This window comes from Cyclopterus lumpus, chromosome 8 (assembly GCF_009769545.1).
Source record: "Cyclopterus lumpus isolate fCycLum1 chromosome 8, fCycLum1.pri, whole genome shotgun sequence".
Taxonomy (NCBI): Eukaryota; Metazoa; Chordata; class Actinopteri; order Perciformes; family Cyclopteridae; genus Cyclopterus; species Cyclopterus lumpus.
Window position 1 is genome coordinate 20,939,773 of NC_046973.1, and position 22,454 is coordinate 20,962,226.

The following is a 22,454-nucleotide window of genomic DNA, read 5'->3' on the forward strand; positions in this document are numbered from 1 at the left end:
GGAAGTTGTTTTTTCCTTCCTGTCTCTCTCTCTCTGTCATGAGACCGTCCAATTCCATGACTAATGTGAAAAGCATTTCTGTCCAGTGAAATAAAGCAACGCAGCATTTAGTTCCTCTGCACTTTGATTGTTTTACTGCATCTCTTGTTTCAATATAACTTATTTATTCTGCGAGGGGAAATTCTGATTTATTTCCAGTTGTTATATATGTTCACACATTGTTAAATATGAACACCCATGCACCAACAGTAAGGGGTCCAGTGCTTTGCTCAAGGACACCTCGGCAGCTCTCCCGGTTACCAGTCCACGCTCTACTTGGTCCGTGCAGGGACTCGAACAGGCAACCTTCTGGTTCCGAGTCCCACAGATTAAGCTACTGTGTTGTCATCCAGCTGCTTATTTACTGTCAATCTGCGACAAATGAAGAATTACAATGAATCTCTCCTCTTGTAGCTAATTGCAGAGCTCCAGACGGCTGCATGCGACTCGAAGGAGGAGGCTGTTGCTCTGCACCAGGCCATGGAGAAGCAGCTGAAGGAGTCCAATGTGCTCTGGGATGAGGAGAGGAGGGCGATGATCCAACACACCGACCGGGCCAACAAGGTCAGTTCCGGGCAAAAAGAACAATGGTGTGTAACGGTAGCACTTAGCAAGGACGCTAATTTAATGAGTGAGGCATCTAGAGTCCTCATAAGGCATAAATAAGGATCTGGATTATTCAGTTCAACTGATTGATTAGAACCTATGTAGGAATTAATCAGAGCTATACTTAAAAACACAATAAAGTGAAATACGGTGAACCTGCAGGGTTTTGAGCACCGATGACGAGCATTAAGAAAAACTATATACTTAATATTAAGTTTATACTTAATAATACTTAATACTTATTAACTATATGGAAATAGACAATCTTCTCGCCGATAGTCTCGTTTTAGTTATGAAGGTCATATAGACGCATCAGTATTCATTTGATGTGAATCAAATGTAAATTAGTTTCATAACCAGTGAAAATGTCTTCACAGTAACTTTAAGCTCATTGATTATGGCATTGTTCGCAATAACTCCCACAAAAGTCTACGTGAGTTGTTTGTTAGGTACGTAATCTTTTAATTATTTAACTCTTTTTTACTTGAGTGCATATAAATACATCAACACCACTTTGAAGGATTAAAAACTGTTCCACGGGCAGAATGTGCACCAGCTTTGGTCAGTCTTCAAGATGTCTGCCACTTTATGGGTTCCTCTTATCTTCCTTTCTCCTTGATGTCCGAGCATGTGCTCTGAGTCCTGTGCCAGTGGTCTCTGAAGTGTTCAGACCTTTAGAGAGGGGGGGGGGGGCATCTATAAACTACATCCTCAACAAAGCCTTGTCTGGATCTGACTTTTATGGAGTAGACACGGGTCGCTTTTCTTTTGTTGAAGCACGGTCAGAGTCTGTGTCATTGTTGTGGCTCCTCGGTGTCTTTAAGTGTCTTGTCTGGCTGAACCTGTTAAATCGGTCTGCTGCTCTGTGTCATTGCTGCTATTCTCTTCCTTTTGTTCAGCGTGAACCTTCCTTTCCTCTCTTAAAACCTGTCCAGGACAAGTGGAAGTGGTGCGTCGCTCAACGGGCCAAAGGGAGCTCCAGTAACTGTAGCGAGCTGCGAAACATCTTCATCCTCGTGGGTGCGGGTTCCTCTCTTGCGCTCACGTGACCTTTAACCCCGCCTCCTGCCCAGCTGGGACGCAGTGGCAGTTGATTGGGCGCGGCTCCCTAAATAAAGAGTCGGTGTGTCTGGAATCGGGACGTGTTTCCAAACACAACCTTGTCTGTTTGTGGTGTGCAGCTGCCTCGTATTCAAGGAGGCAGATCTGCGATCCTCCCTTTAGATCTCCTCTCCGTCCAGGCCCTGGTAGCCCAGCACCATATACTTTAATTACTGTCTGCAGTAGTTTGAACTGAGACCACCGGAATAGTTTGTGGACTCTGATAATAAGTTTGGGGAAACAAACAAATCGAGCGCAGGATTTTATGATAGCAGATATGTGATTTCAGCACGATTTCATAAGCTTAAACTCCGGAGAAATCTGTCTGTTGATCGTGAAATCTGTTCATTGCGCCATCGCTGTATTTATGATCATGGATACGAGCACTCGTCGTGGTATTTTCACAGATTAATAGGTCTTTAAAAAAACTGCCTCTAACATTATTCATCGTGACATGCGATTGATTTGCCGTCTAATATTATTAATAATGCTTAGAATCTGTTATTGTCAAATAAAATAACTGAACACATCAGAAGCATCTGAGGGCTGAGCAGCCTGAACCGGGCCAAAGGAACCCGACTGCATGTTCCTCGTTATGTTACGGTGCTTCATGGGGGCTCGACTTGGCCCCCCTCTCTCTCATTTCACTTGCTCATATCTAACTGCACCATAACACACACACACACACACACACACACACACGCAGACAAAGGCTTTCTGTTTCCATTATCTGTGTCCTCATTATTACGAGCCCCCTGTATTAACCACCCACCAATGAGACGACTCCAATTAATGGTTGAATTGCTTATTGAGAGCCAGACATGAGGAAGAAGAGAATCAATAAGTGAGAGGAAGGTGAGATGAAGAGACAGAAATGGAACACATGAAATGAATAGTTGGTGTGAACTTGAAAGGAGAACGTGCACAATGGAGGGGAAGGAAAGGAGGAGAGAGGGAGAACCAACGAGAGGATGGAGGCAGTTTGAGGATCGAGACGGCAAACGGAAGGCCGACAGACGAGAAAAGGGCGAGGGAGGAAAACAGAAAGAGAGAAATGGCGGAGAGCCGCCAGCGGGCCGTCGAGGGAGCGTGTCGCCGGCTGACATTGTTTCCATGCTGCTCACTTCAAAGGGCTCGGATTATGAAGAGAGCGAGGGGCTTCAGACAATGAGGGGAAGAAAATAACATCAAAGTTAGTCGCGCATTTGAATTGGGATAATCCCAAAACAGTTGTTCTGGATGCGTGCTGCACCGGATCAGATGTCGTGTCCACCCCCCCACCCCCCACCCCCACAAGCCCCGTTCTGTCGGTCCGCTCCCAAATGAAGCTCGGGACTTCTTAAACGTGGGTGTCAACTGCAGAGACCTTTGCATCTAGTAAACCCTGTTTTAGAACAACGGTCGTCCAGTTCAGTGTGCTCATTATCCTGTTGTTTTTAGTTTAAGTGACGGTTAGTGTGTGTGTGTGTGTGTGGTCACAGACAAGGACGCCCCTTCTCAGCTTTAATTCATATCATATTTGTATTCATATCAGTGTCCAGTGTGTTCATATCAGTTCACTTCCTCATGTCATCTGTTCCCCGTCGGGTGGCATCTTGGTGCATCTCCATTCTTTGAGGTGAATGTAAAGTTTAATAGTGAGGTTATTGGCATTACTTTAGTACATTACGGGTGTCTGTGTGCACAGGCAGTGCTTTTGCCTGAAATGTGCAGCTGCCAAATCTGAAAGAACTCCAGCCCACATCCTGCCAAGAGAACGGTACACACACACACACACACACACACACACACACACACACACACACACACACACACAGGCCATTCTCTCTCTCTCTCTCTCTCTTACACACCTTAACTTTCCAACTCTGTATCTCCGAACTCTGTCTGTCTGTCTCCACACAGACACACACACAGACACACACACACACACACACACAGACACACACATGCTCACCTCTCCCTGCCAAAAGGGAGAGGTGGCTGGTGAATAAACAATGGCACTCCGCCCATAGTGTCACCCGCCTGGGCTTTGATCAGCACCGCTGTTCCTGCTCCCCACAGCAGTGCTTCCTGTCTTGCTGCCTGCTGAATTGTGCTATGCGCGCGCACAAGTTTGCACACACACACACACACACACACTAAGTTATGTGTGCGTGTGTGTCTCATTCTTATACATGGGCTTACATATGATATATTTTTCTATTTTCTCTTTATCTGTGTCTCTCTGCTCTCAAACGTAGCTTTGAGTTAGAGCCCTTGTGTTGACATCTTTCAACAGTGTTGCATTCTCTAGCATACACCCACATATGCTGTGTGTGCACACACACACACACAGGATTACACACTTTGATCCAGCAGTAACTTCTAGTGAAGTCAAAGGGAAGGTCCACTTGGAGTGTCCTCTGGTGAAGTGACAGCAGACACGTTACATAATGCAACAGTGACCATTGTCTCACTCAGAAGATGAGAAGGCATACATGAGGCGCACCAGTCTTTGAACACCTCACAGTGTGTGGGGTACATTTTTCTTGTCAAATTTAGATGTTTTGTTTATTTTTTTTACTTTTAAGAATGCATACCCGTAATGAGGGATACACACACACACACACACACACACACACACACACAAGCATGCATACATTCAAGGGGGCTAGTTGTAGCAGCTGCAGGTTGTCTGTAGAACAGTAGTTATATATGCATTAGTTTCTGGGGGCTTGAAAGGATGACTTTGCCTGTGGGAAGGAATGGCAGCAGTGGATCAAGAACAGGTGTGCTGGGTACTGCTTCAATAGTGTGTGTGTGTGTGTGTGTGTGTGTGTGTGTGTGTGTGTGTGTGTGTGTGTGTGTGTGTGTGTGTGTGTGTGTGTGTGTGTGTGTGTGTGTGTGTGTGTGTGTGTGTGTGTGTGTGTGTGTGTGTGTGTGTGTGTGTGTGTGTGTGTGTGTCCTTCAGCACACGTCCATATTCTTCACGTCAACCTTGAACTGTGCATTTGTTTATCGAAGTTTAAGCCATCCTGTGTGGGCATGAATAATACTTTGAGTGTTAATGAGACTTCGTTACTGTGAGGAAAAGGTTATGAAACGGTGTCAATGTGCTGATGTCTGTTTGACCAACACAGGGAAACGATCAATGATGCAGGTTCACCAGAGGTTCCATTAGACCCCTAAAGGGCCTCCAGCAGGGCCGGATCCAGGGCTTCGTCTTAGTGCCCTGACACCATGCTGCTGGAGATCCAGAACCAGGACTAAGTCGGACCAGAAGGGGTCTCTGGTGCTCCCGCCAAAATCAACTCCAAATGTAAAGTTCCTCAAATTAGCTTCATACATGGTTCCAGTAATAACTTGACATGTTTTATGGAAGAGTTTTAGTTTTTGTGTCGCTGAGAATCCAAAGCTCAGTCTGAAGGCTTTCTGAGCTTGTATTGGATCTTTAAAGGAACCAAGACTGTGCTGAAAACCATCCAATGTTAGCAAGGCAGACAGATAACAAGTCTTTAACTCCGTAATCAGCTGAGCGAGTTGATGAGACGATTCCAGTAACCACTATTGCCCTTTTTATGCTGACATTCAAAATATTAGTCCTAAGAAGCTAATCGTTGTTTTTAGCCTAGTTTAGTGTAATTCACAAAGATTGTGTGTGTGATTATGTGGCCTTTGTGAGGCCTGTGGTGCACCGGCTTCCAGTCCAGGCCTGTTCTGTCCTTTATATTAGCGCCGGTGTCAGCTAGAAATGTCTCATCTTGGCATTATGTGAAGCCGACGATCCTTCTCTCTCTTTAACCTTCTGACCCTCTTTATGTATCTCTGAAAGCATCCATCTGCCTCCATGTCCGTGTGTGTGTGTGTAAACCTCTACGTGTGTGCCTGGTGTTGGCTGATTGATGACTTTTCCGGCTGTGGGCAGATTCCCGGCAGTGTTTGATCCACATATCTGACGAGGTGGAAGTAGGACAGAGATAACATTCCAGGATGCAACTGGGGAACGTGGGAAGTGGAACAGCTCAAAGAGACCGTTCTCCGTCCTCCACCAAACAAACGGACATTACTCATTAAACCTAATGCGAAGCACAAAGAATCGTTCTTCCCCCGTTTCAAGAAGTAGAGCGGATTCCGGGCTGCCGCCATGACGGCGGCGCCGCCTCGTTTGCAGTAATTTATGCAAACGGTTTATTTCATTCAAAGAAATCCGTCCAGCAAACACAGAGATATGTTGAAAATGTAGTCAGCAAACGGCATTAAAAGGCTATAATATAGAAAACTTAAACTAATTGAGTCCAGTTTGAACAGATGGCTGCTGTCAGCTGCTCCAACGTCGAATAAAGACCACAAGACGCTGCTCCATGACACACACACACACACACACACACACACACACACACACACACTAACCCAGGACATGTGCTTGTTCATTAAGATATACATTTAGCTACAGTTTCTAACCCACTACAGTGTATTAATTGGTGGTATTAATAATTATGAGGGCGAAAGAAGAGTCTCGTGGACTTTGCTGCTTAGGTGACTCGTAGAGCAGAGACTTGAAGAATTGTTTTTAATTTCATGTACTTACCGCTAATAAGATTGTGTCTTTTTAGGCTTTCATTGAGGCCTAATTGAGGGCGTGGCCACTTTGAGTGACAGGTGCTTTACGAGGATCCACCTCGTTTGATTAGCAGGGAGCTCGGCTGTGTCTTCACTTTAAACTTCACAAACCTTTGGGTGACGTCACGGAGACGACTGTATTTTATAGTCACCGCTTGTTGTCGACAGAAGGGACGACAGCCTTCAGCTAACTTAGTCAAATACTCTATATTTGAAGTGTGTTGTTGTACATTAACTAATACTTTTCTGGGAAGAGCCTGAATAGTTCATCTTTAAATGAAAGCCCCGATCTGTTTTTTATTATTTGAGACGAATGTTTTTAGGCTGTAACTGTATTTTTGAGTTTTGTTCAACTTTACATCCATTAAATGACACCACTTGATAAACAGAATATATGTATGTGAGCCCACACACACACACACACACACACACAGGGCATATGGTGCATAGTTGTTTCCTATTCTCTTTCTACTGTAGCTCACAGCAGCTGAAAGAGAGCGAGCTGGGAAGAGAGTGAGTGTTTCCCCTGTGGGCATCGCTCGGTTGCAACACGTCTTCATTACCGTGCCAATTGTCTTACTATTTCCATCAGTGAGGAACTGTGCCGACACGTGAGCGTATTGCACCAGACGGGTTAACCGTTCTGTTTGCTGCCGCCGCCGTCATCGAGTCTTTCCACTTCAATTCAAAATCAACTCAGGGAAAAGTGCTGGAAAGCATCAAAGCCCTGAAAGCAAGTGAACTCACACCAACGCCAGTGATGTGCTTCAGAGGGGCGGTCCTGGTCCACTTGCTAAAGCACTTCTTTTTATTCCTACACAGACAGCAAAGCAAAAGTTTCACTTCTCTAACACCTCAGGAGGGAGGCCTCTCTCCCTCTCCTCTTCCCCCTCCCCCTCCTCCTCTTCCTCCTCCTCCTCCTCCTACTACAGCTTCTCTCTTACACTCACTTCTGTACCTTTCCCACAATGCTTTGATACAAGAGTCTGTGCTCATCTCTCTGGCCATCCACCTCTCCTTGAGGTTAGCGCCTCCTTTATTATTTACTATTAGATCAGTAGACACACCGCCTTGTTCTGTGTGTGACTCAAGCTGTGTGTGTGTGTGTGTGTGTGTGTGTGTGTGTGTGTGTGTGTGTGTGTGTGTGTGTGTGTGTGTGTGTGTGTGTGTGTGTGTGTGTGTGTGTGTGTGTGTGTGTGTGTGTGTGTGTGTGTGTGTGTGTGTGTGTGTGTGTGTGTGTGTGTGTGTGTGTGGGCGCAGTGCACGTACTGTGTCTTTGCTTATCTGTCTGTGTGCTTCGTGCCCCGTGTGTGTATCTGTTTTTACCCTTTCACGTGCGTGAGTGTGTGTGTGTGTCTGTGTCTGTGTGTGTCTGTGTGTGTGTGTGTGTGTGTGTGTGTCCCTGGCTGGAGGCGGTGCAGTGTGAGGTTTTCGCTGCTGTCTGAAGTCGTCCAGCCTCAGTGTCATTAGAGGATCTCTTTAATCCAGACTTTGGGAGAAACTTCTGACATCACGCTGCAAATAGAAGGCCCCGCCGCACATGAAGAGCAGCTCCTAACACAACACGGAGTTTAAAGAGGCCCCCGGCCTTTCTCCTCCTCCCACTATTCCCTCCCTTCTTTCTTCTCCTGCCCTCTGTTGCTTTTACTTCACCCTAGGGAAACATGCTTATCTGCGCAGGAGGACCACCCAAGAAAGATGACGTGTGTGTGTGTGTGTGTGGCGCGCGCATACAACACTGGAATTGCGCTCTCATTTGACATTTTTAGAACTGTACCTGTTAATATTGATGCGTGCCTCTACCTGCACGCACCGCTCTGAGCGGCGTGTTGGTTGCAGCCTTTCTCTAATCCTCTGAGCCAAAGTTTGGAGAGGTGGGGGAGGCCTGTGCAGCGCTGCCCCGTCTCCTCCCTCTGGTGTTCTCCTCCCGTCCTCCTCAGCATCCTCGCTGCCTCCCGTTCACACCTTTCTGAGCTGATATGTCATCTGATGATGTGTGGTGACAGGATACGTGATGTCCTCCGCCTGTCTTTCCTTCCCAGGCTGTTTCTCTTTTCCTCCTGCATGCACCTTTCCGTTTCATTCTCTATACCTTCTCTCCCTCCCGAGGGACATCTGATTCCCCCCCCCCCTTCCTGGCCTGTTCACAATGGTTCCAGTCTGCATGACTGATAAAGACCATATCGCCCTTAACATCTGGAGACACTTTAGGTTCCTCTACACGCGGTCCTTCACGCACTTTCAAACACTAAATACGTGTGTGTGTGTGTTCCAAGTGCCCCTTTCATATTTCCCCCTCAGCAAAATGATTGTACATCTACAAATTCATTATTATTTGGGATTAGATTAAAGTTTCGCTCTGACTCTGCTATTGAAACGGCACCAGGAGGGTTGTTGTTCACAGGTGTCTTCATTGTTTTCTGTAGTCTCCGTTTCGTGAATTCATATTTGAAGACCACATGTTTCCGCGTCTGACTCACAAAGCGCTTCTATTCATCAGCAGAATCATCAGATACAGAACCCACATGAAAGAGACAGTCACCAGTGAGGCCCATAAGTCAGCCTTACTTCCCAGAAGACCTGGTCCACGAAGGCTGTGTCACGGTGCGGAGAATCGGGGGAGGGGGGGTGATTCATCAGGGTCTTCTTTGTCAGTCGTACCGCGGCCTCATCGGTATAGAGATGAGGGTCACAGTGGAGAAGCTGTGGAGTACAAAGTACTTTATCCACTTACATTCAGCAATAAATACACTAATCAATTTCATTCATATTGCTAAAAAATCAGAAATTAACATTCCGGTTGACGGTGTAAATTAAACTCCAAATGCTTTTGTAGCGTCGTTGCGCCTTTTTGATTCACCAATAAACAAAATGAAATGATGAAACCGATGGCAACGGGTTGCACTGGATGGAGACGGGCGGCGATGGGATCGTGACTGGCGAAGAAATACCCCGATTAATGGGATCAAAAACCAGCTGCCTTTCATGCTGCCGAGCGAGAACGGCCCCAACGTGCTCCTGAATCATAATAGTGTGTGTGTGTGTGTGTGTGTGTGTGTGTGTGTGTGTGTGTGTGTGTGTGTGTGTGTGTGTGTGTGTGTGTGTGTGTGTGTGTGTGTGTGTGTGTGTGTGTGTGTGTGTGTGTGTGTGTTAATCCATCCACCAAAGGTGTAAATTAGCAACTGTAGAGGAAGGAGGTACCTTATAAAGTTGATATACCTTATAGTTCAAGTGCGGGTTTACACTAAATTATCAAAAGAGAAAATATGAGGAACATTTTCAGATCTGTGAGATCTTCTGTTTCTAACCATCTGACGACAAACGTTTCAACTTCCCTTTTTAGTCGGTAGTTCTCGGAGAGTCGCTCCCAAGAGGCTCAACCGGAGCCTCGGAGTCTGATCCAGGTCGGCGTGGTGGGGTGTAGATCAGGCCGGCCAGGCCTCTCACCTGGACCGTGTTTCCATCGGCAACACCTGGCCGGCTGGGGCGAGCCACTGAGGACATTGATGCTAGCCAGTGCTCCCATACACTTGTTGGTGTGTGTGTGTGTGTGTGTGTGTGTGTGTGTGTGTGTGTGTGTGTGTGTGTGTGTTTGTGTGTGTGTGTGTGTGTGTGTGTGTGTGTGTGTGTTTGTGTGTGTGTGTGTGTGTGTGTGTGTGTGTGTGTGTGTGTGTGTGTGTGTGTGTGTGTGTGTGTGTGTGTGTGTGTGTGTGTGTGTGTGTGTGTGTGTGTGTGTGTGTGTGTGTGTGTGTGTGTGTGTGTGTGTGTGTGTGTGTGTGTGTGTCGCTCTCTCTCTGCTTTTCATGCACGCTAATCAAAGACGAAGTGTCCACATGTGCACTCAAAACATCTGGTTCTGCGTCGCATGCAGGAACTGCTTTTCTTTCAACTGCTATCACTTACAGGCAGGGAGGGTACACACACACACACACACTGTGCGTTTTCTTTCTTACTTGAATCTTAGAAAGAAAAATAGATTAAATTCTTGATTGGCGCCGACGGGGAAATTTGATTGAGTTTGTATTTGAGAGCTTCTTATCCTAAATGATGCTTCTCTCTCATTACTGCTAAAGAAATAATGATCCTTAAAGGAGTGGAACTTTTACAAAAGTCTCTCTTTCTGTATGTCCTTGTCTTTAAATGAGTTTGGGCTTAATGAGGCCAGCTTGCCAGTAATTACTGTCATGACTTTATTATTAGCCTCTTAACAGGCAAAGGCTAATCACAGGCTGCATCTCTACTGGGCGTCCTTCCTTCTGTCTACCTTCCTCTGTCCTAAATATTCTCTCCTTGGCTCCTGATGTCTTGATGCCTCTTGTCTCCTTCCAGCTCAAATGTGCCTGTAGAATAACGTTTGTAGAATAACGTATGTAGAATAACGTATGTAGAATAACGTATGTAGAATAACGTATGTAGAATAACGTATGCAGAATAACGTATGTAGAATAACGTATGCAGAATAACGTATGTAGAATAACGTATGTAGAATAACGTATGTAGAATAACGTATGCAGAATAACGTTTGTAGAATAACGTATGTAGAATAACGTATGTAGAATAACGTATGTAGAATAACGTATGTAGAATAACGTGTGTAGAATAACGTATGCAGAATAACGTATGTAGAATAACGTATGTAGAATAACGTATGTAGAATAACGTATGCAGAATAACGTGTGTAGAATAACGTATGTAGAATAACGTATGTAGAATAACGTATGTAGAATAACGTATGCAGAATAACGTGTGTAGAATAACGTATGTAGAATAACGTTTGTAGAATAACGTATGTAGAATAACGTGTGTAGAATAACGTATGCAGAATAACGTGTGTAGAATAACGTATGTAGAATAACGTTTGTAGAATAACGTATGTAGAATAACGTTTGTAGAATAACGTATGTAGAATAACGTATGTAGAATAACGTATGTAGAATAACGTATGTAGAATAACGTATGCAGAATAACGTGTGTAGAATAACGTATGTAGAATAACGTTTGTAGAATAACGTATGTAGAATAACGTATGTAGAATAACGTATGTAGAATAACGTATGTAGAATAACGTATGCAGAATAACGTATGCAGAATAACGTATGCAGAATAACGTATGTAGAATAACGTATGTAGAATAACGTGTGTAGAATAACGTATGCAGAATAACGTGTGTAGAATAACGTATGCAGAATAACGTGTGTAGAATAACGTATGCAGAATAACGTGTGTAGAATAACGTGTGTAGAATAACGTATGCAGAATAACGTGTGTAGAATAACGTATGCAGAATAACGTATGTAGAATAACGTATGTAGAATAAAGTATGCAGAATAACGTGTGTAGAATAACGTATGCAGAATAACGTGTGTAGAATAACGTGTGTAGAATAACGTGTGTAGAATAACGTATGTAGAATAACGTATGTAGAATAACGTATGTAGAATAACGTATGAAGAATAACGGATGCAGAATAACGTATGTAGAATAACGTATGTAGAATAACGTATGTAGAATAACGTATGTAGAATAACGTATGCAGAATAACGTGTGTAGAATAACGTATGCAGAATAACGTGTGTAGAATAACGTATGTAGAATAACGGATGCAGAATAACGTATGTAGAATAACGTATGTAGAATAACGTATGAAGAATAACGGATGCAGAATAACGTATGTAGAATAACGTATGAAGAATAACGGATGCAGAATAACGGATGCAGAATAACGTATGTAGAATAACGTATGTAGAATAACGTATGTAGAATAACGTATGTAGAATAACGTATGTAGAATAACGTATACAGAATAACGTATGTAGACGTATGCAGAATAACGTATGTAGAATAACGTATGTAGAATAACGTGTGTAGAATAACGTGTGTAGAATATCGTGTGTAGAATAACGTATGTAGACGTATGTAGAATAACGTGTGTAGAATAACGTATGTAGAATAACGTATGTAGAATAACGTATGTAGAATAACGTATGCAGAATAACGTATGTAGAATAACGTATGTAGACGTATGCAGAATAACGTATGTAGAATAACGTATGTAGAATAATGTATGCAGAATAACGTATGCAGAATAACGTATGCAGAATAACGTATGTAGACGTATGCAGAATAATGTATGTAGAATAACGTATGTAGACGTATGTAGAATAACGTGTGTAGAATAACGTATGTAGAATAACGTATGTAGAATAACGTATGTAGAATAACGTATGCAGAATAACGTATGTAGAATAACGTATGTAGACGTATGCAGAATAACGTATGTAGAATAACGTATGTAGAATAACGTATGCAGAATAACGGATGCAGAATAACGTATGTAGAATAACGTATGTAGACGTATGCAGAATAACGTATGCAGAATAACGTATGCAGAATAACGTATGTAGAATAACGTATGCAGAATAACGTATGTAGAATAACGTATGCAGAATAACGTATGCAGAATAACGTATGTATAATAAAAGTATGTAGAATAACGTATGTAGAATAACGTATGTAGAATAACGTATGCAGAATAACGTATGCAGAATAACGTATGCAGAACAACGTATGCAGAACAACGTATGCAGAACAAAAGTATGTAGAATAAAAGTATGTAGAATAACGTATGCAGAATAACGTATGTAGAATAACATATGTAGAATAACGTATGCAGAATAACGTATGCAGAATAACGTATGTAGAATAAAAGTATGTAGAATAAAAGTATGTAGAATAACGTATGTAGAATAACGTATGTAGAATAACGTATGTAGAATAACGTATGCAGAACAACGTATGCAGAACAACGTATGCAGAACAACGTATGCAGAATAAAAGTATGTAGAATAACGTATGTAGAATAACGTATGTAGAATAACGTATGTAGAATAACGTATGCAGAATAACGTATGCAGAATAACGTATGCAGAATAACGTATATAGAATAACGTATGTAGAATAACGTAACGTATGTAGAATAACGTATGCAGAATAACGTATGTAGAATAACGTATGCAGAATAACGTATGTAGAATAACGTATGCAGAATAACGTATGTAGAATAACGTATGCAGAATAACGTATGTAGAATAACGTATGCAGAATAACGTATGTAGAATAACGTATGCAGAATAACGTATGTAGAATAACGTATATAGAATAACGTATGTAGAATAACGTATGCAGAATAACGTATGTAGAATAACGTATGCAGAATAACGTATGCAGAATAACGTATGCAGAATAACGTCTGCATCACTCTGCGTCAGTGAGACATTACACCACTCGGATATGGAACTGATGACTCTCTCTCTCTTTCCCCTCAGGCTCTGCGGGAAAAAGTGGAAATTCTCCAGAGGCAGCTGCACTGCTCGGAGAAGAAGCTGCTCAGCAAAGAGCTCGAGACCGAAGAGAAGGTAGCGCACTCTTTTATTCTCCGTCTTCGTGCATCGGCCTCTGCATTTAACCCATCGTGGTATTTGGAACAGTGTGTAGACAGTACTCAGGGAGCAGTTTGGGGGTAATGGACTTTAACACTACATGACTTCATTCACCCATTCACGCCCTGATGGGAGGGGCTAAGGTTCCACCTGCACATCAGCAGTAGCTAACGCTCGCCCATTCACGCCCTGATGGGAGGGGCTAAGGTTCCACCTGCACATCAGCAGTAGCTAACGCTCACCCATTCACGCCCTGATGGGAGGGGCTAAGGTTCCACCTGCACATCAGCAGTAGCTAACGCTCATCCATTCACGCCCTGATGGGAGGGGCTAAGGTTCCACCTGCACATCAGTAGTAGCTAACGCTCGCCCATTCACGCCCTCATGGGAGGGGCTAAGGTTCCACCTGCACATCAGCAGTAGCTAACGCTCGCACATTCACGCCCTGATGGGAGGGGCTAAGGTTCCACCTGCACATCAGCAGTAGCTAACGCTCACCCATTCACACCCTGATGGGAGGGGCTAAGGTTCCACCTGCACATCAGCAGTAGCTAACGCTCACCCATTCACGCCCTGATGGGAGGGGCTAAGGTTTCACCTGCACATCAGCAGTAGCTAACGCTCACCCATTCACACCCTGATGGGAGGGGCTAAGGTTCCACCTGCACATCAGCAGTAGCTAACGCTCGCCCATTCACGCCCTGATGGGAGGGGCTAAGGTTCCACCTGCACATCAGCAGTAGCTAACGCTCACACACTGTAGAACAGTCCCTCCCAAGGACACATCGACATGGGCTAGCAGAGCCGGGGATCAAACCGCTGATCCTCTGATTTTAAAGGACGACCCTGCTCACCACGGAGCCACAGTCGCCAAGCCAAGTCCCCACGGACTGCTGCTGGCCACCTCGCTCTATTTGACTTTGTTATTGATCACATGACCCTAGTTTTCTTGATTGACCCATTCTTTGCCCCCCCCCGCCACCTGGTGTCCCTAGCCCCTCGCCCTCGGTTGCCATCCTTACTCGCCCCTCCAGGGGTCCCTCCTTCCTGCCCACCCCTCATCACTCTACCGTCTCATTCTCCTGTTCAGAGCCACCGATATGCCCCCTCGCACATTTCACAAATTCCTTGAGATTTGGCTTCAAGAGCCAGCGCCTAGGGCCAGGAATGCCACCACCGCCTGTGTTCAGAGGGAAGCCTCTGTGTGCACACACACTCCCCATTGCTCTCCAGAATGCCCTGTAATCAGGCTCTGTTTTGACCTTGACACACACAGAGAAGAAAGCACTAATGACTACACTCACACAGGAGGCTCTTCTTTGTACCCTGGTATGTACACCAAAGGCATTCGTCCTCTTGTGTCCTCTGTGATCCGCCCACTGACCCTTGTACACACTTCACACACTCGTCACACACCTCAGTGTCTGGCCGTCATAAATCTGCAGGAAGGGGTCGATGGATTTTAGGACCTCGTCCCAGAGGCGCTGCAGCCGAAGAGGAGTTGACCCCAGGAGTTGACCCCTGTGATGTCCGATCACTTTGTCTGGATACGAGTTTGGGTTACTCTTTTTCCGCTTTGCATTATTGTGTTTTGTTAGTGTTATTTACAAAGACACAATCCATAGATGGATTGGTGAAAATGACTCTCTGGTCTTTCTGGTATTTCTTTCTCAAGGTGAAGATCCTTTGATGTTTCTGACCAGCAGCACTCTGGCTTCCTGTTTACATTCATTCGTAGCGTGACCTCAGATCGGGAGTTTAAGGTGTTGACGATGACGATGTTGGTTCAATCAGACACACATTCTGATTGACACTATTTTGAAAACAAAAACATTGTGGATGTCATTTTTATTCATGTTCTTGTGCCTTTTTATTAATTCAGTCAAACCCCACTTAATCCTTGTGGTCTAGAGAGTTTAGTCTCGTATGACTGAATGTTTTCATTCTGGCGCCAGTAAGAAACACAGATTTTAGGACTGATACCAAAGATGCATATTTCAACATTACGATTTAAATTAGCCAATATGTCCACGCAAAGAACGGGTAAACAGGAATAAGAATTTCATTAAGCATTTGGCACCAAATGTACGGACTTGACGGTTTTCCACAAACGCGTTCCACTAATCTTTCGCAGATTGTTTCCTTGTGAGAAACAAACAGGAAGTCGGATTAGAAAGAAGGAAACCGCCAACAACAGATAAGACAGCCGGCAGAAACTGGACGGATGAGATCTGAGGCGCGCGGTTACAGCGAGAGCTTGTTCAACTAATGTCTTCATCAGTGAGAAGAGGCAGTGTGGACTTTGGAGATGCCTTCGCCCAGATAATAGCCGTCTCTTATGGGATGGACGGGTCCCTGGCATGTGCCTGCACAGAGCCTCCGCTAACACCTAATGGTGACATCGACGTCACGCAGACAGTAAATAAACCACATTTTACCATACATATATATATATATACATATATATATATATATATATATATATATATATATATATATATATATATATATATATATATATATATACACACATATGCACAGAGCTAAATGTGTGTTCTACTCTGAATCATACATGTGTATGCCTACCTGAGGTCAGCTGTTTGGTGTGTGTGTGTGTTTGCTATGTCAATAGGAAAACTGCTCTTCTGCTTTATATTTCATTTGGTTTGTTAGTGTTTATCATAAGTGAGCCTCATTGTTATGTGCCCGTCGGTTCATTGTGTTTTTGTATATGATAATAAAGCTCCGCTCTGTCTCCCCACACTGATATTGCCCTAGTTTATCTGCCAAGACTTGCCTTTGTAATCCGATCCCTCCCATGCAGAAGCAGCCTTTCTGCCCAGACTTCACACAGATGCTGCTTGCCTTACACTTGCAGGGCCCTCCCAGGCTCCCCCGCTCTAAAATGGCGGATCAGCAGCTCCGTGTGCGCTTCAATTCTCCTTGAAGAGAGGAGCAGAATGTCGAAGAGCTCTTTGTATGAATACATAATGACACAGAGGGCACGGTGCAACGGACAAGATGCGTTCTGCTGCATCCTGGGACCTTTGTCAAATAAAGAATAAATCATTTCTGTCGTTGTTTTCAGTATTGATACCGTCGTTTCTGTTGAGGCATATTACATCAGCAGCTATTAATCCATCCCATAGTTCTAACAACTGCGATCAGATCTGTAGCCGTCCTTCCTCCTTTTGAAGCGGTTTCTTTTCCTCCCTCTCACTCCGAGTCCCAACTCAAACTTTGTGAGTGGCGTCATTTTGATGTTCCTCCTTGTTCCTGACTAGGTTTGTGTCACTTTGGAACAAGGGGGTTTATCACAAATGTCTTTCCAGCAGCCACCCCCCACCCCCGCAACCTGTCCCACCCAAGCCTGCACACACAGACACCCCGTCTTCATTAGCATACATCAAGCTTCATTTGAACGTTGAAAGTGTTGAGGGCTTGTTTCTTTCTGCTGGCAGCTGTCAGAAACCAGCCATGTGACGGTACCAAGGAAAGGGAAAGTCAAAACCGCAATCTAAAGACTATATATAGATGAAATGTTGTCATTTTAAGATGACTGGGAGGGGAAAACGACTGCCGCTCCTCGCAGTCTTCAAAACTAGAGAATTACGCTTTATCAAGAACAAACAAAATCTCATTTTGAAACGAGCTGTGGAGATGAAACCTTTCTCCTGAAAGTCAAAGTCCCATTTCATTGCTTTTTGGAGATAGTGGCACACTTCTTTCCGCCCCTGCATTTCTCTTCCTCTCGTCTCATGTGGAGTCCGTCAATGACCAAAACCTGGAGGAAGGTTTGATCAGCAGGACTGTTCAAAGGCACCCGGCATCTGTCCTAATGGTGAGGAGGCTTCGTGCCACCTGTCAGAAAAACAAACACGCCTTTGCTGTGTGGAGAAGAAGAAAAGATAAAGAACTAGAAAAATGTGTTTGCGTGAAGGAAGATAGAGATGAGAGAGGAGGGACCCAGGGAGAGGCGAGAGGATGCAAAGCAGACATCTTTGGGGAGAGATGAGTTTGAGTTTTAACTCCATGGAGAGATGAAGTCAGAGAAGCTTTACCCATCCTTTGCTTTTCTCCGCCTGTTAGCTGAGCATACCTTTCCACAACAGAGACGTCGTTCTATAAAAAGGCTGCCGCCTCCACCCACACACAAGCTTTAGTTAGAACGTAGACGTGATTGGTCTGCTACTTGTGAAGCGACATCGTAGATGGACGGGCATTCTGTACCGTGTGTATTATTATTATTACATCGTGGATTGGTCCTAGTCCAGTCATTAGTCATCCAGTCCTAGTCCAGGTCCGTCAGGGCCCCGTTGCTCCCCGTGAGTCTAATGTATGGGAAGGAAGATGGAGACGCCGTCGCCACAGACGAGCTTGTAATTTAGGCCGAGCGGATCTCTCATTGCTGTGGCGACTGCACCATACATGAACCAAGAATGCAAAACGAAGGCGCGTGGCTTTTGAAGAATCTAGACTTATATTCCGAGTGGTCGGTAAGGGATGTGTTTATTCAACCATTGTTTATTGCTTTGGTCTGAGGTAGTGGAGTGTGTTTTGTCTTGGCTTGCCATGTTGTTATGACTACAGAAGCTGCTATAGATAGATCGACGTTTTCTGCACTCCCATCGCCCGACTGATTCTTCAAATGAGAGCTTCTGAAACCCGTTTTCTTACTGCCACTTGTTTGAAAAGGTCCCTCTCAAATTATCCTCCACTTGGTTCTCACACAGAGAAGAGAGAGACGTGTGTCTGTAAACTTTCACATGAATAGGGCAGAAGGAGCCTGTGTCCGTCTAATCTGCTGCACACTGCGCCGCTTCATGTTGGGATCATGTATACGGGGGCTTTCTTTGAAGTGCTTCCCAATCCCCAAGATTAATTAGCCAAAACCAGAAGAATCCCTTGAATACACAACAGGAAAATAATTTTGTAGGAAAAGGCAATCTTTTACCCTCCCCCTCACGTCATTCACGCTCCCTTCACATGAAAGGAGTGTGGGGATGTTCTTAATGTTCGCTGGACGTTCGGCTCTGTCAGAGAGATTATGGTCTGCTGAAATGCTCAGACTCTCCCCGGGTTACACCTTGAAATGCGTGGGTGAAAACGGTTGCTTTTCCCAGCCCCCGTTGAGTCCTCCGGCTCGGTGAAGCCATTCATCAAGCTCCGAATTAATTGATCCTGCAACTCTTTTCAGAATGCTGTAAATGCTTTTTTACAGTGCTGTAAAAGCTCTGCGCTTGTGCATGTGTGTGAGGCCATTCATGTGTGTTTGTGGCTGAAATGGGGGGGGTTGCGTTAACCAAACCCTTTTCAACTTCTATAATCAGACTCTGGTCTGGTGGAGTGTAATTTAGCCCCAGACAGACTTCCTCCAGTCCTCCCCAGTGGAGCTAGCTAGCTGTGGAGCTGCTGCGTTTGATGTGTTCTGCCCTCCACCACGGCCCGGTCCTCTTCCAAACCCAGCTGTGGCAGCAGGGCCCATAAATGCATTGTGTCAGATCTGGCTGCAGGTAGCAGCCGCCAGTAGGGGGCGTCGTGCAGAGCGAGTCCTGCCAGTCTGTGGACCCCCTGTGGAGATGTGAAGGAGCTGTGAAGAGCGAGGGAATACTCTGATCCATGAATAAAGAGGGGATGCCCACTGTGTGTGTGTGTGTGGGGGGGGATACATGGTAGCAGAGGCACTTTATTATTACTATTCAGTTCCTTGATTGTGTCTTTAATTGTATCAAATGGTTTTTTTTAAAGATTTTTTTATCTACAATTGATACAAACACAGCTGAAGCTTTCATTTGTGTGTTTGAATTGTCTGAATGAGTTCATATGGATGTATTAAGTCATGTGACCAGGCGCTCCTTCTGTGGTCTCAGGTGACGGTGGTGCGTCAGCAGTACGAGGAGAAGATCAAAGACCTGATGCCAGCGGAGCTCCGGCAGGAACTGGAGGACACCATCACCTCTCTGAAGGCTCAGGTGAGAACGGACTGTTGGCCAGATGCAGATCAGATGCAGGCAGCGACGGAACAAACACGCTGACGCATCCAATCCGCTCCATTTCCTCAGCTTTTACATCGTAAACCAAAGAGGGATTTCCGTACCGCTGATGAAAGCGTCATAAACGCCGGCCTTGTTCAAATAGGTTTACACGGATCCCATTTCAGTGCGCAGACCACAGCTCTGTGATCGGATATGTTTATAAGATGTAATTCATGACCAGAGCGGTCTCTCCTCTCATTGACGGCGTCTTAGGTTTTGCACATTAAAGTGCATTATTATTATTTAAAAAAAGGTGGGGAGAGTTTTCTGTGTCTCCGGAGGCGTCCGACCACATTCGGTCGGGGTTCTGCACACACTTCACCACTGGGAAGTGCCAAATGAAATGCTAGAACCTTCCTGAGGTCTCCCCCACAGAAAGGAATGCGGCCTCGGCTCCAGGACGGTAGTCCCAGAACAATACGGATTCTTTTGGAGCCGGGGTTTTTCTGCCAGGCTCGAGATGCCGTGTAAATGTAGACGTGGTTTATTTTCACTTCGGCCAAAGACACTTCATAAATAAACTCACACTTTGGAGCCAAACAAAAGGATCTCTCGCAGTGCCCTAACCTCAACTAACCTGGCTCATAATCTCCCTCTGTCTCCATGTGCCTTAACCCCGCTGCCCTAATCTCCTGACCCCCAACCCCTGCTGTCCTGACCCCTGGGCTCAACAACCAAGCCTTTCTTCCACTTAGCTACCCCCCTCCACCCAAAAGCACAATGCCAAAGCCATCATGCGCCACCACTTCCAGGTTCTGACGCACTGGTTCTCCTACTTCCCTCATTCATTAAACAACTGCTGGTGTATGTTTTTGAAGATTACTCTGTGGCATATTTTGCATTGTGTGTCTGTTGCAGGTGAACTTCCTCCAGAAGAGAGCCTGTGTCCTACAGGAAGACCTGGATGCCTGTCGCAGCAGGAGGTGGGCCGGGTTGTTTAGATTGGATAGAAACGTGCCTGTCTATAGTTTATTCCTCCATACAGCACACAGCATGTGGAGTATGTGTGTACCAGTGGCCAGTGAACATCCAGATGTCGTCTATACCTTGTAACACACTATTAACCATGCAGTTACATTAGATGAAGCCGTGTCAGCTTCCAGTCCTGAGGGCTTTGATTTGCCTCCCATCCATCATACTGTAAGAGCCATTTATGTCATTTATGAGCGGCATCTCATAAATGTAGAGATAAGAGGCAAAACCACGCTCACATCTCAGCAAACATCGCTCAGGCCTGTCAGTCACACGCGTTTCACTGTACCGATCTCAGAGGAGCAGTCAATCAGAGAGAGGGCTTAAGTTCCACGACGGTATTCTTTAATAACGATGCATTGTAATGTTGGTTTCACATTAGAATAACCCAAAACATCTCCGTGTAGGTAACCTTGGCAGAACAGCAGCCGGACGCCACGCCGGGATATGAAGGACGACGTCCAATCAGATGTGAGCATTACTGTTCCAAGTATTTTACCCCCCCGTCATGCCACCGGATCGTCACCTTTCAGTTTCATGTTGTCTCTCATATAAACTATTTATTGACAGATTTTAGTTTTGCTCTGTCTCGTCGGGGGAATGAAATAAATATTTATGTTCACAACTGGTTACATAGTTACAGTTTTTATTATTTTTTTGATATTTGAGAGACGTTTCTTACCGAAATCCACACATTTTAATAAAAGACTTTTTCATAATTTCCTCCTTTTGTTTTAATTCTGAGCATGTTTTCCATCTTCTTCAAATACCTCATCATTAGCCCCTCGCTGAGGGGAAGTCATGCTGCGGCCCTCGTTTTGACCACAACGTGCATGTTAACGAAGATTAGCTCTGCAACTTTACACTCGAGTCGAAGACCTTGACTTCCCGTCTCCCTCATCACGCCATCCGAACTGTGCCGAGCAGTCGGGGGTTTGCGGTCGGTTCAGATAAAGAGCTGCGAGGCGACTGTTTGAACCTCAGGCCAAACGCTACAGTCCGTGGGCCCAGCGGCTCCACTCAGACCTCGGCTGAAGGACTCCACCAAACGGCGGCCATGTCTCCTCCGGTGTCTCCAGACTGGAGGTTTTATGATGATGATAACTTTTGGTGAACCGAGGACGGGCTTCATAATGAGCCCTCGGCCATTGTTTCTGGTAGGTGAGGAATGCATGGGCTTGAATAGTGATCATGTCACAAGAATCCAGTTTGCAGGCGTTTATTAAATTCTAAAATCATATTTGCATTGGAAGAATTGCTTTCTTTTTACCCACCCACGTGTTCCCATTGTCTCTGCTGTCTCCAAACGAAACACTACACCGCGCTCTGTATTTATTTGATGTGCTTATTCTGCTGCCCGGGCAAAGAGAGAAGAAACAAAAAAGGAGAGAGGACTGTCTGACTGACATCTGAGAAACAGGAATTCAGTGTTTCAGCACAAAGCCTTTGTAGAGTGTTGTTTCTGGAAGACGTGCACAGAGGATTGAGAACTATTGCAACACTGCATCATGTGAGGGAGGATGAGTGACCTTTTGCATGTAATGTATGCGCTGACGTCCACGTGGCCTCAAACTAAACATCGATAGTGTTTGAAGGCAAAAGTGCTTAAACACGGAGCCTCCTCATCACGGCCTCCCTGGTCCTGCTGCAATAACTCGGTCAT

The 22,454-nt window shown here is 45.0% G+C and overlaps 1 protein-coding gene across 5 annotated transcripts in view; it reads left to right on the forward strand.

The window, feature by feature from the left end:
* Positions 1 to 21,514, forward strand: part of cep112 (centrosomal protein 112) — an 89,274-nt gene extending 67,760 nt beyond the window's left edge. For 2 of the 5 annotated variants that reach the window (XM_034540447.1, XM_034540449.1), the window contains 5 exons: positions 454 to 603; positions 13,671 to 13,760; positions 19,655 to 19,756; positions 20,678 to 20,742; positions 21,199 to 21,514. In XM_034540447.1, coding sequence (XP_034396338.1) covers positions 454 to 603; positions 13,671 to 13,760; positions 19,655 to 19,756; positions 20,678 to 20,742; positions 21,199 to 21,202 — 411 coding nt within the window. In that variant the 3' untranslated portion in view covers positions 21,203 to 21,514. Of the gene's footprint in view, positions 1 to 453; positions 604 to 1,544; positions 1,697 to 13,670; positions 13,761 to 19,654; positions 19,757 to 20,677; positions 20,743 to 21,198 lie in introns of those variants that run through there. The other 3 variants (XM_034540450.1, XM_034540451.1, XM_034540448.1) reach the window with 2 other exon arrangements.
* Positions 21,515 to 22,454: the final 940 nt, after the last annotated feature.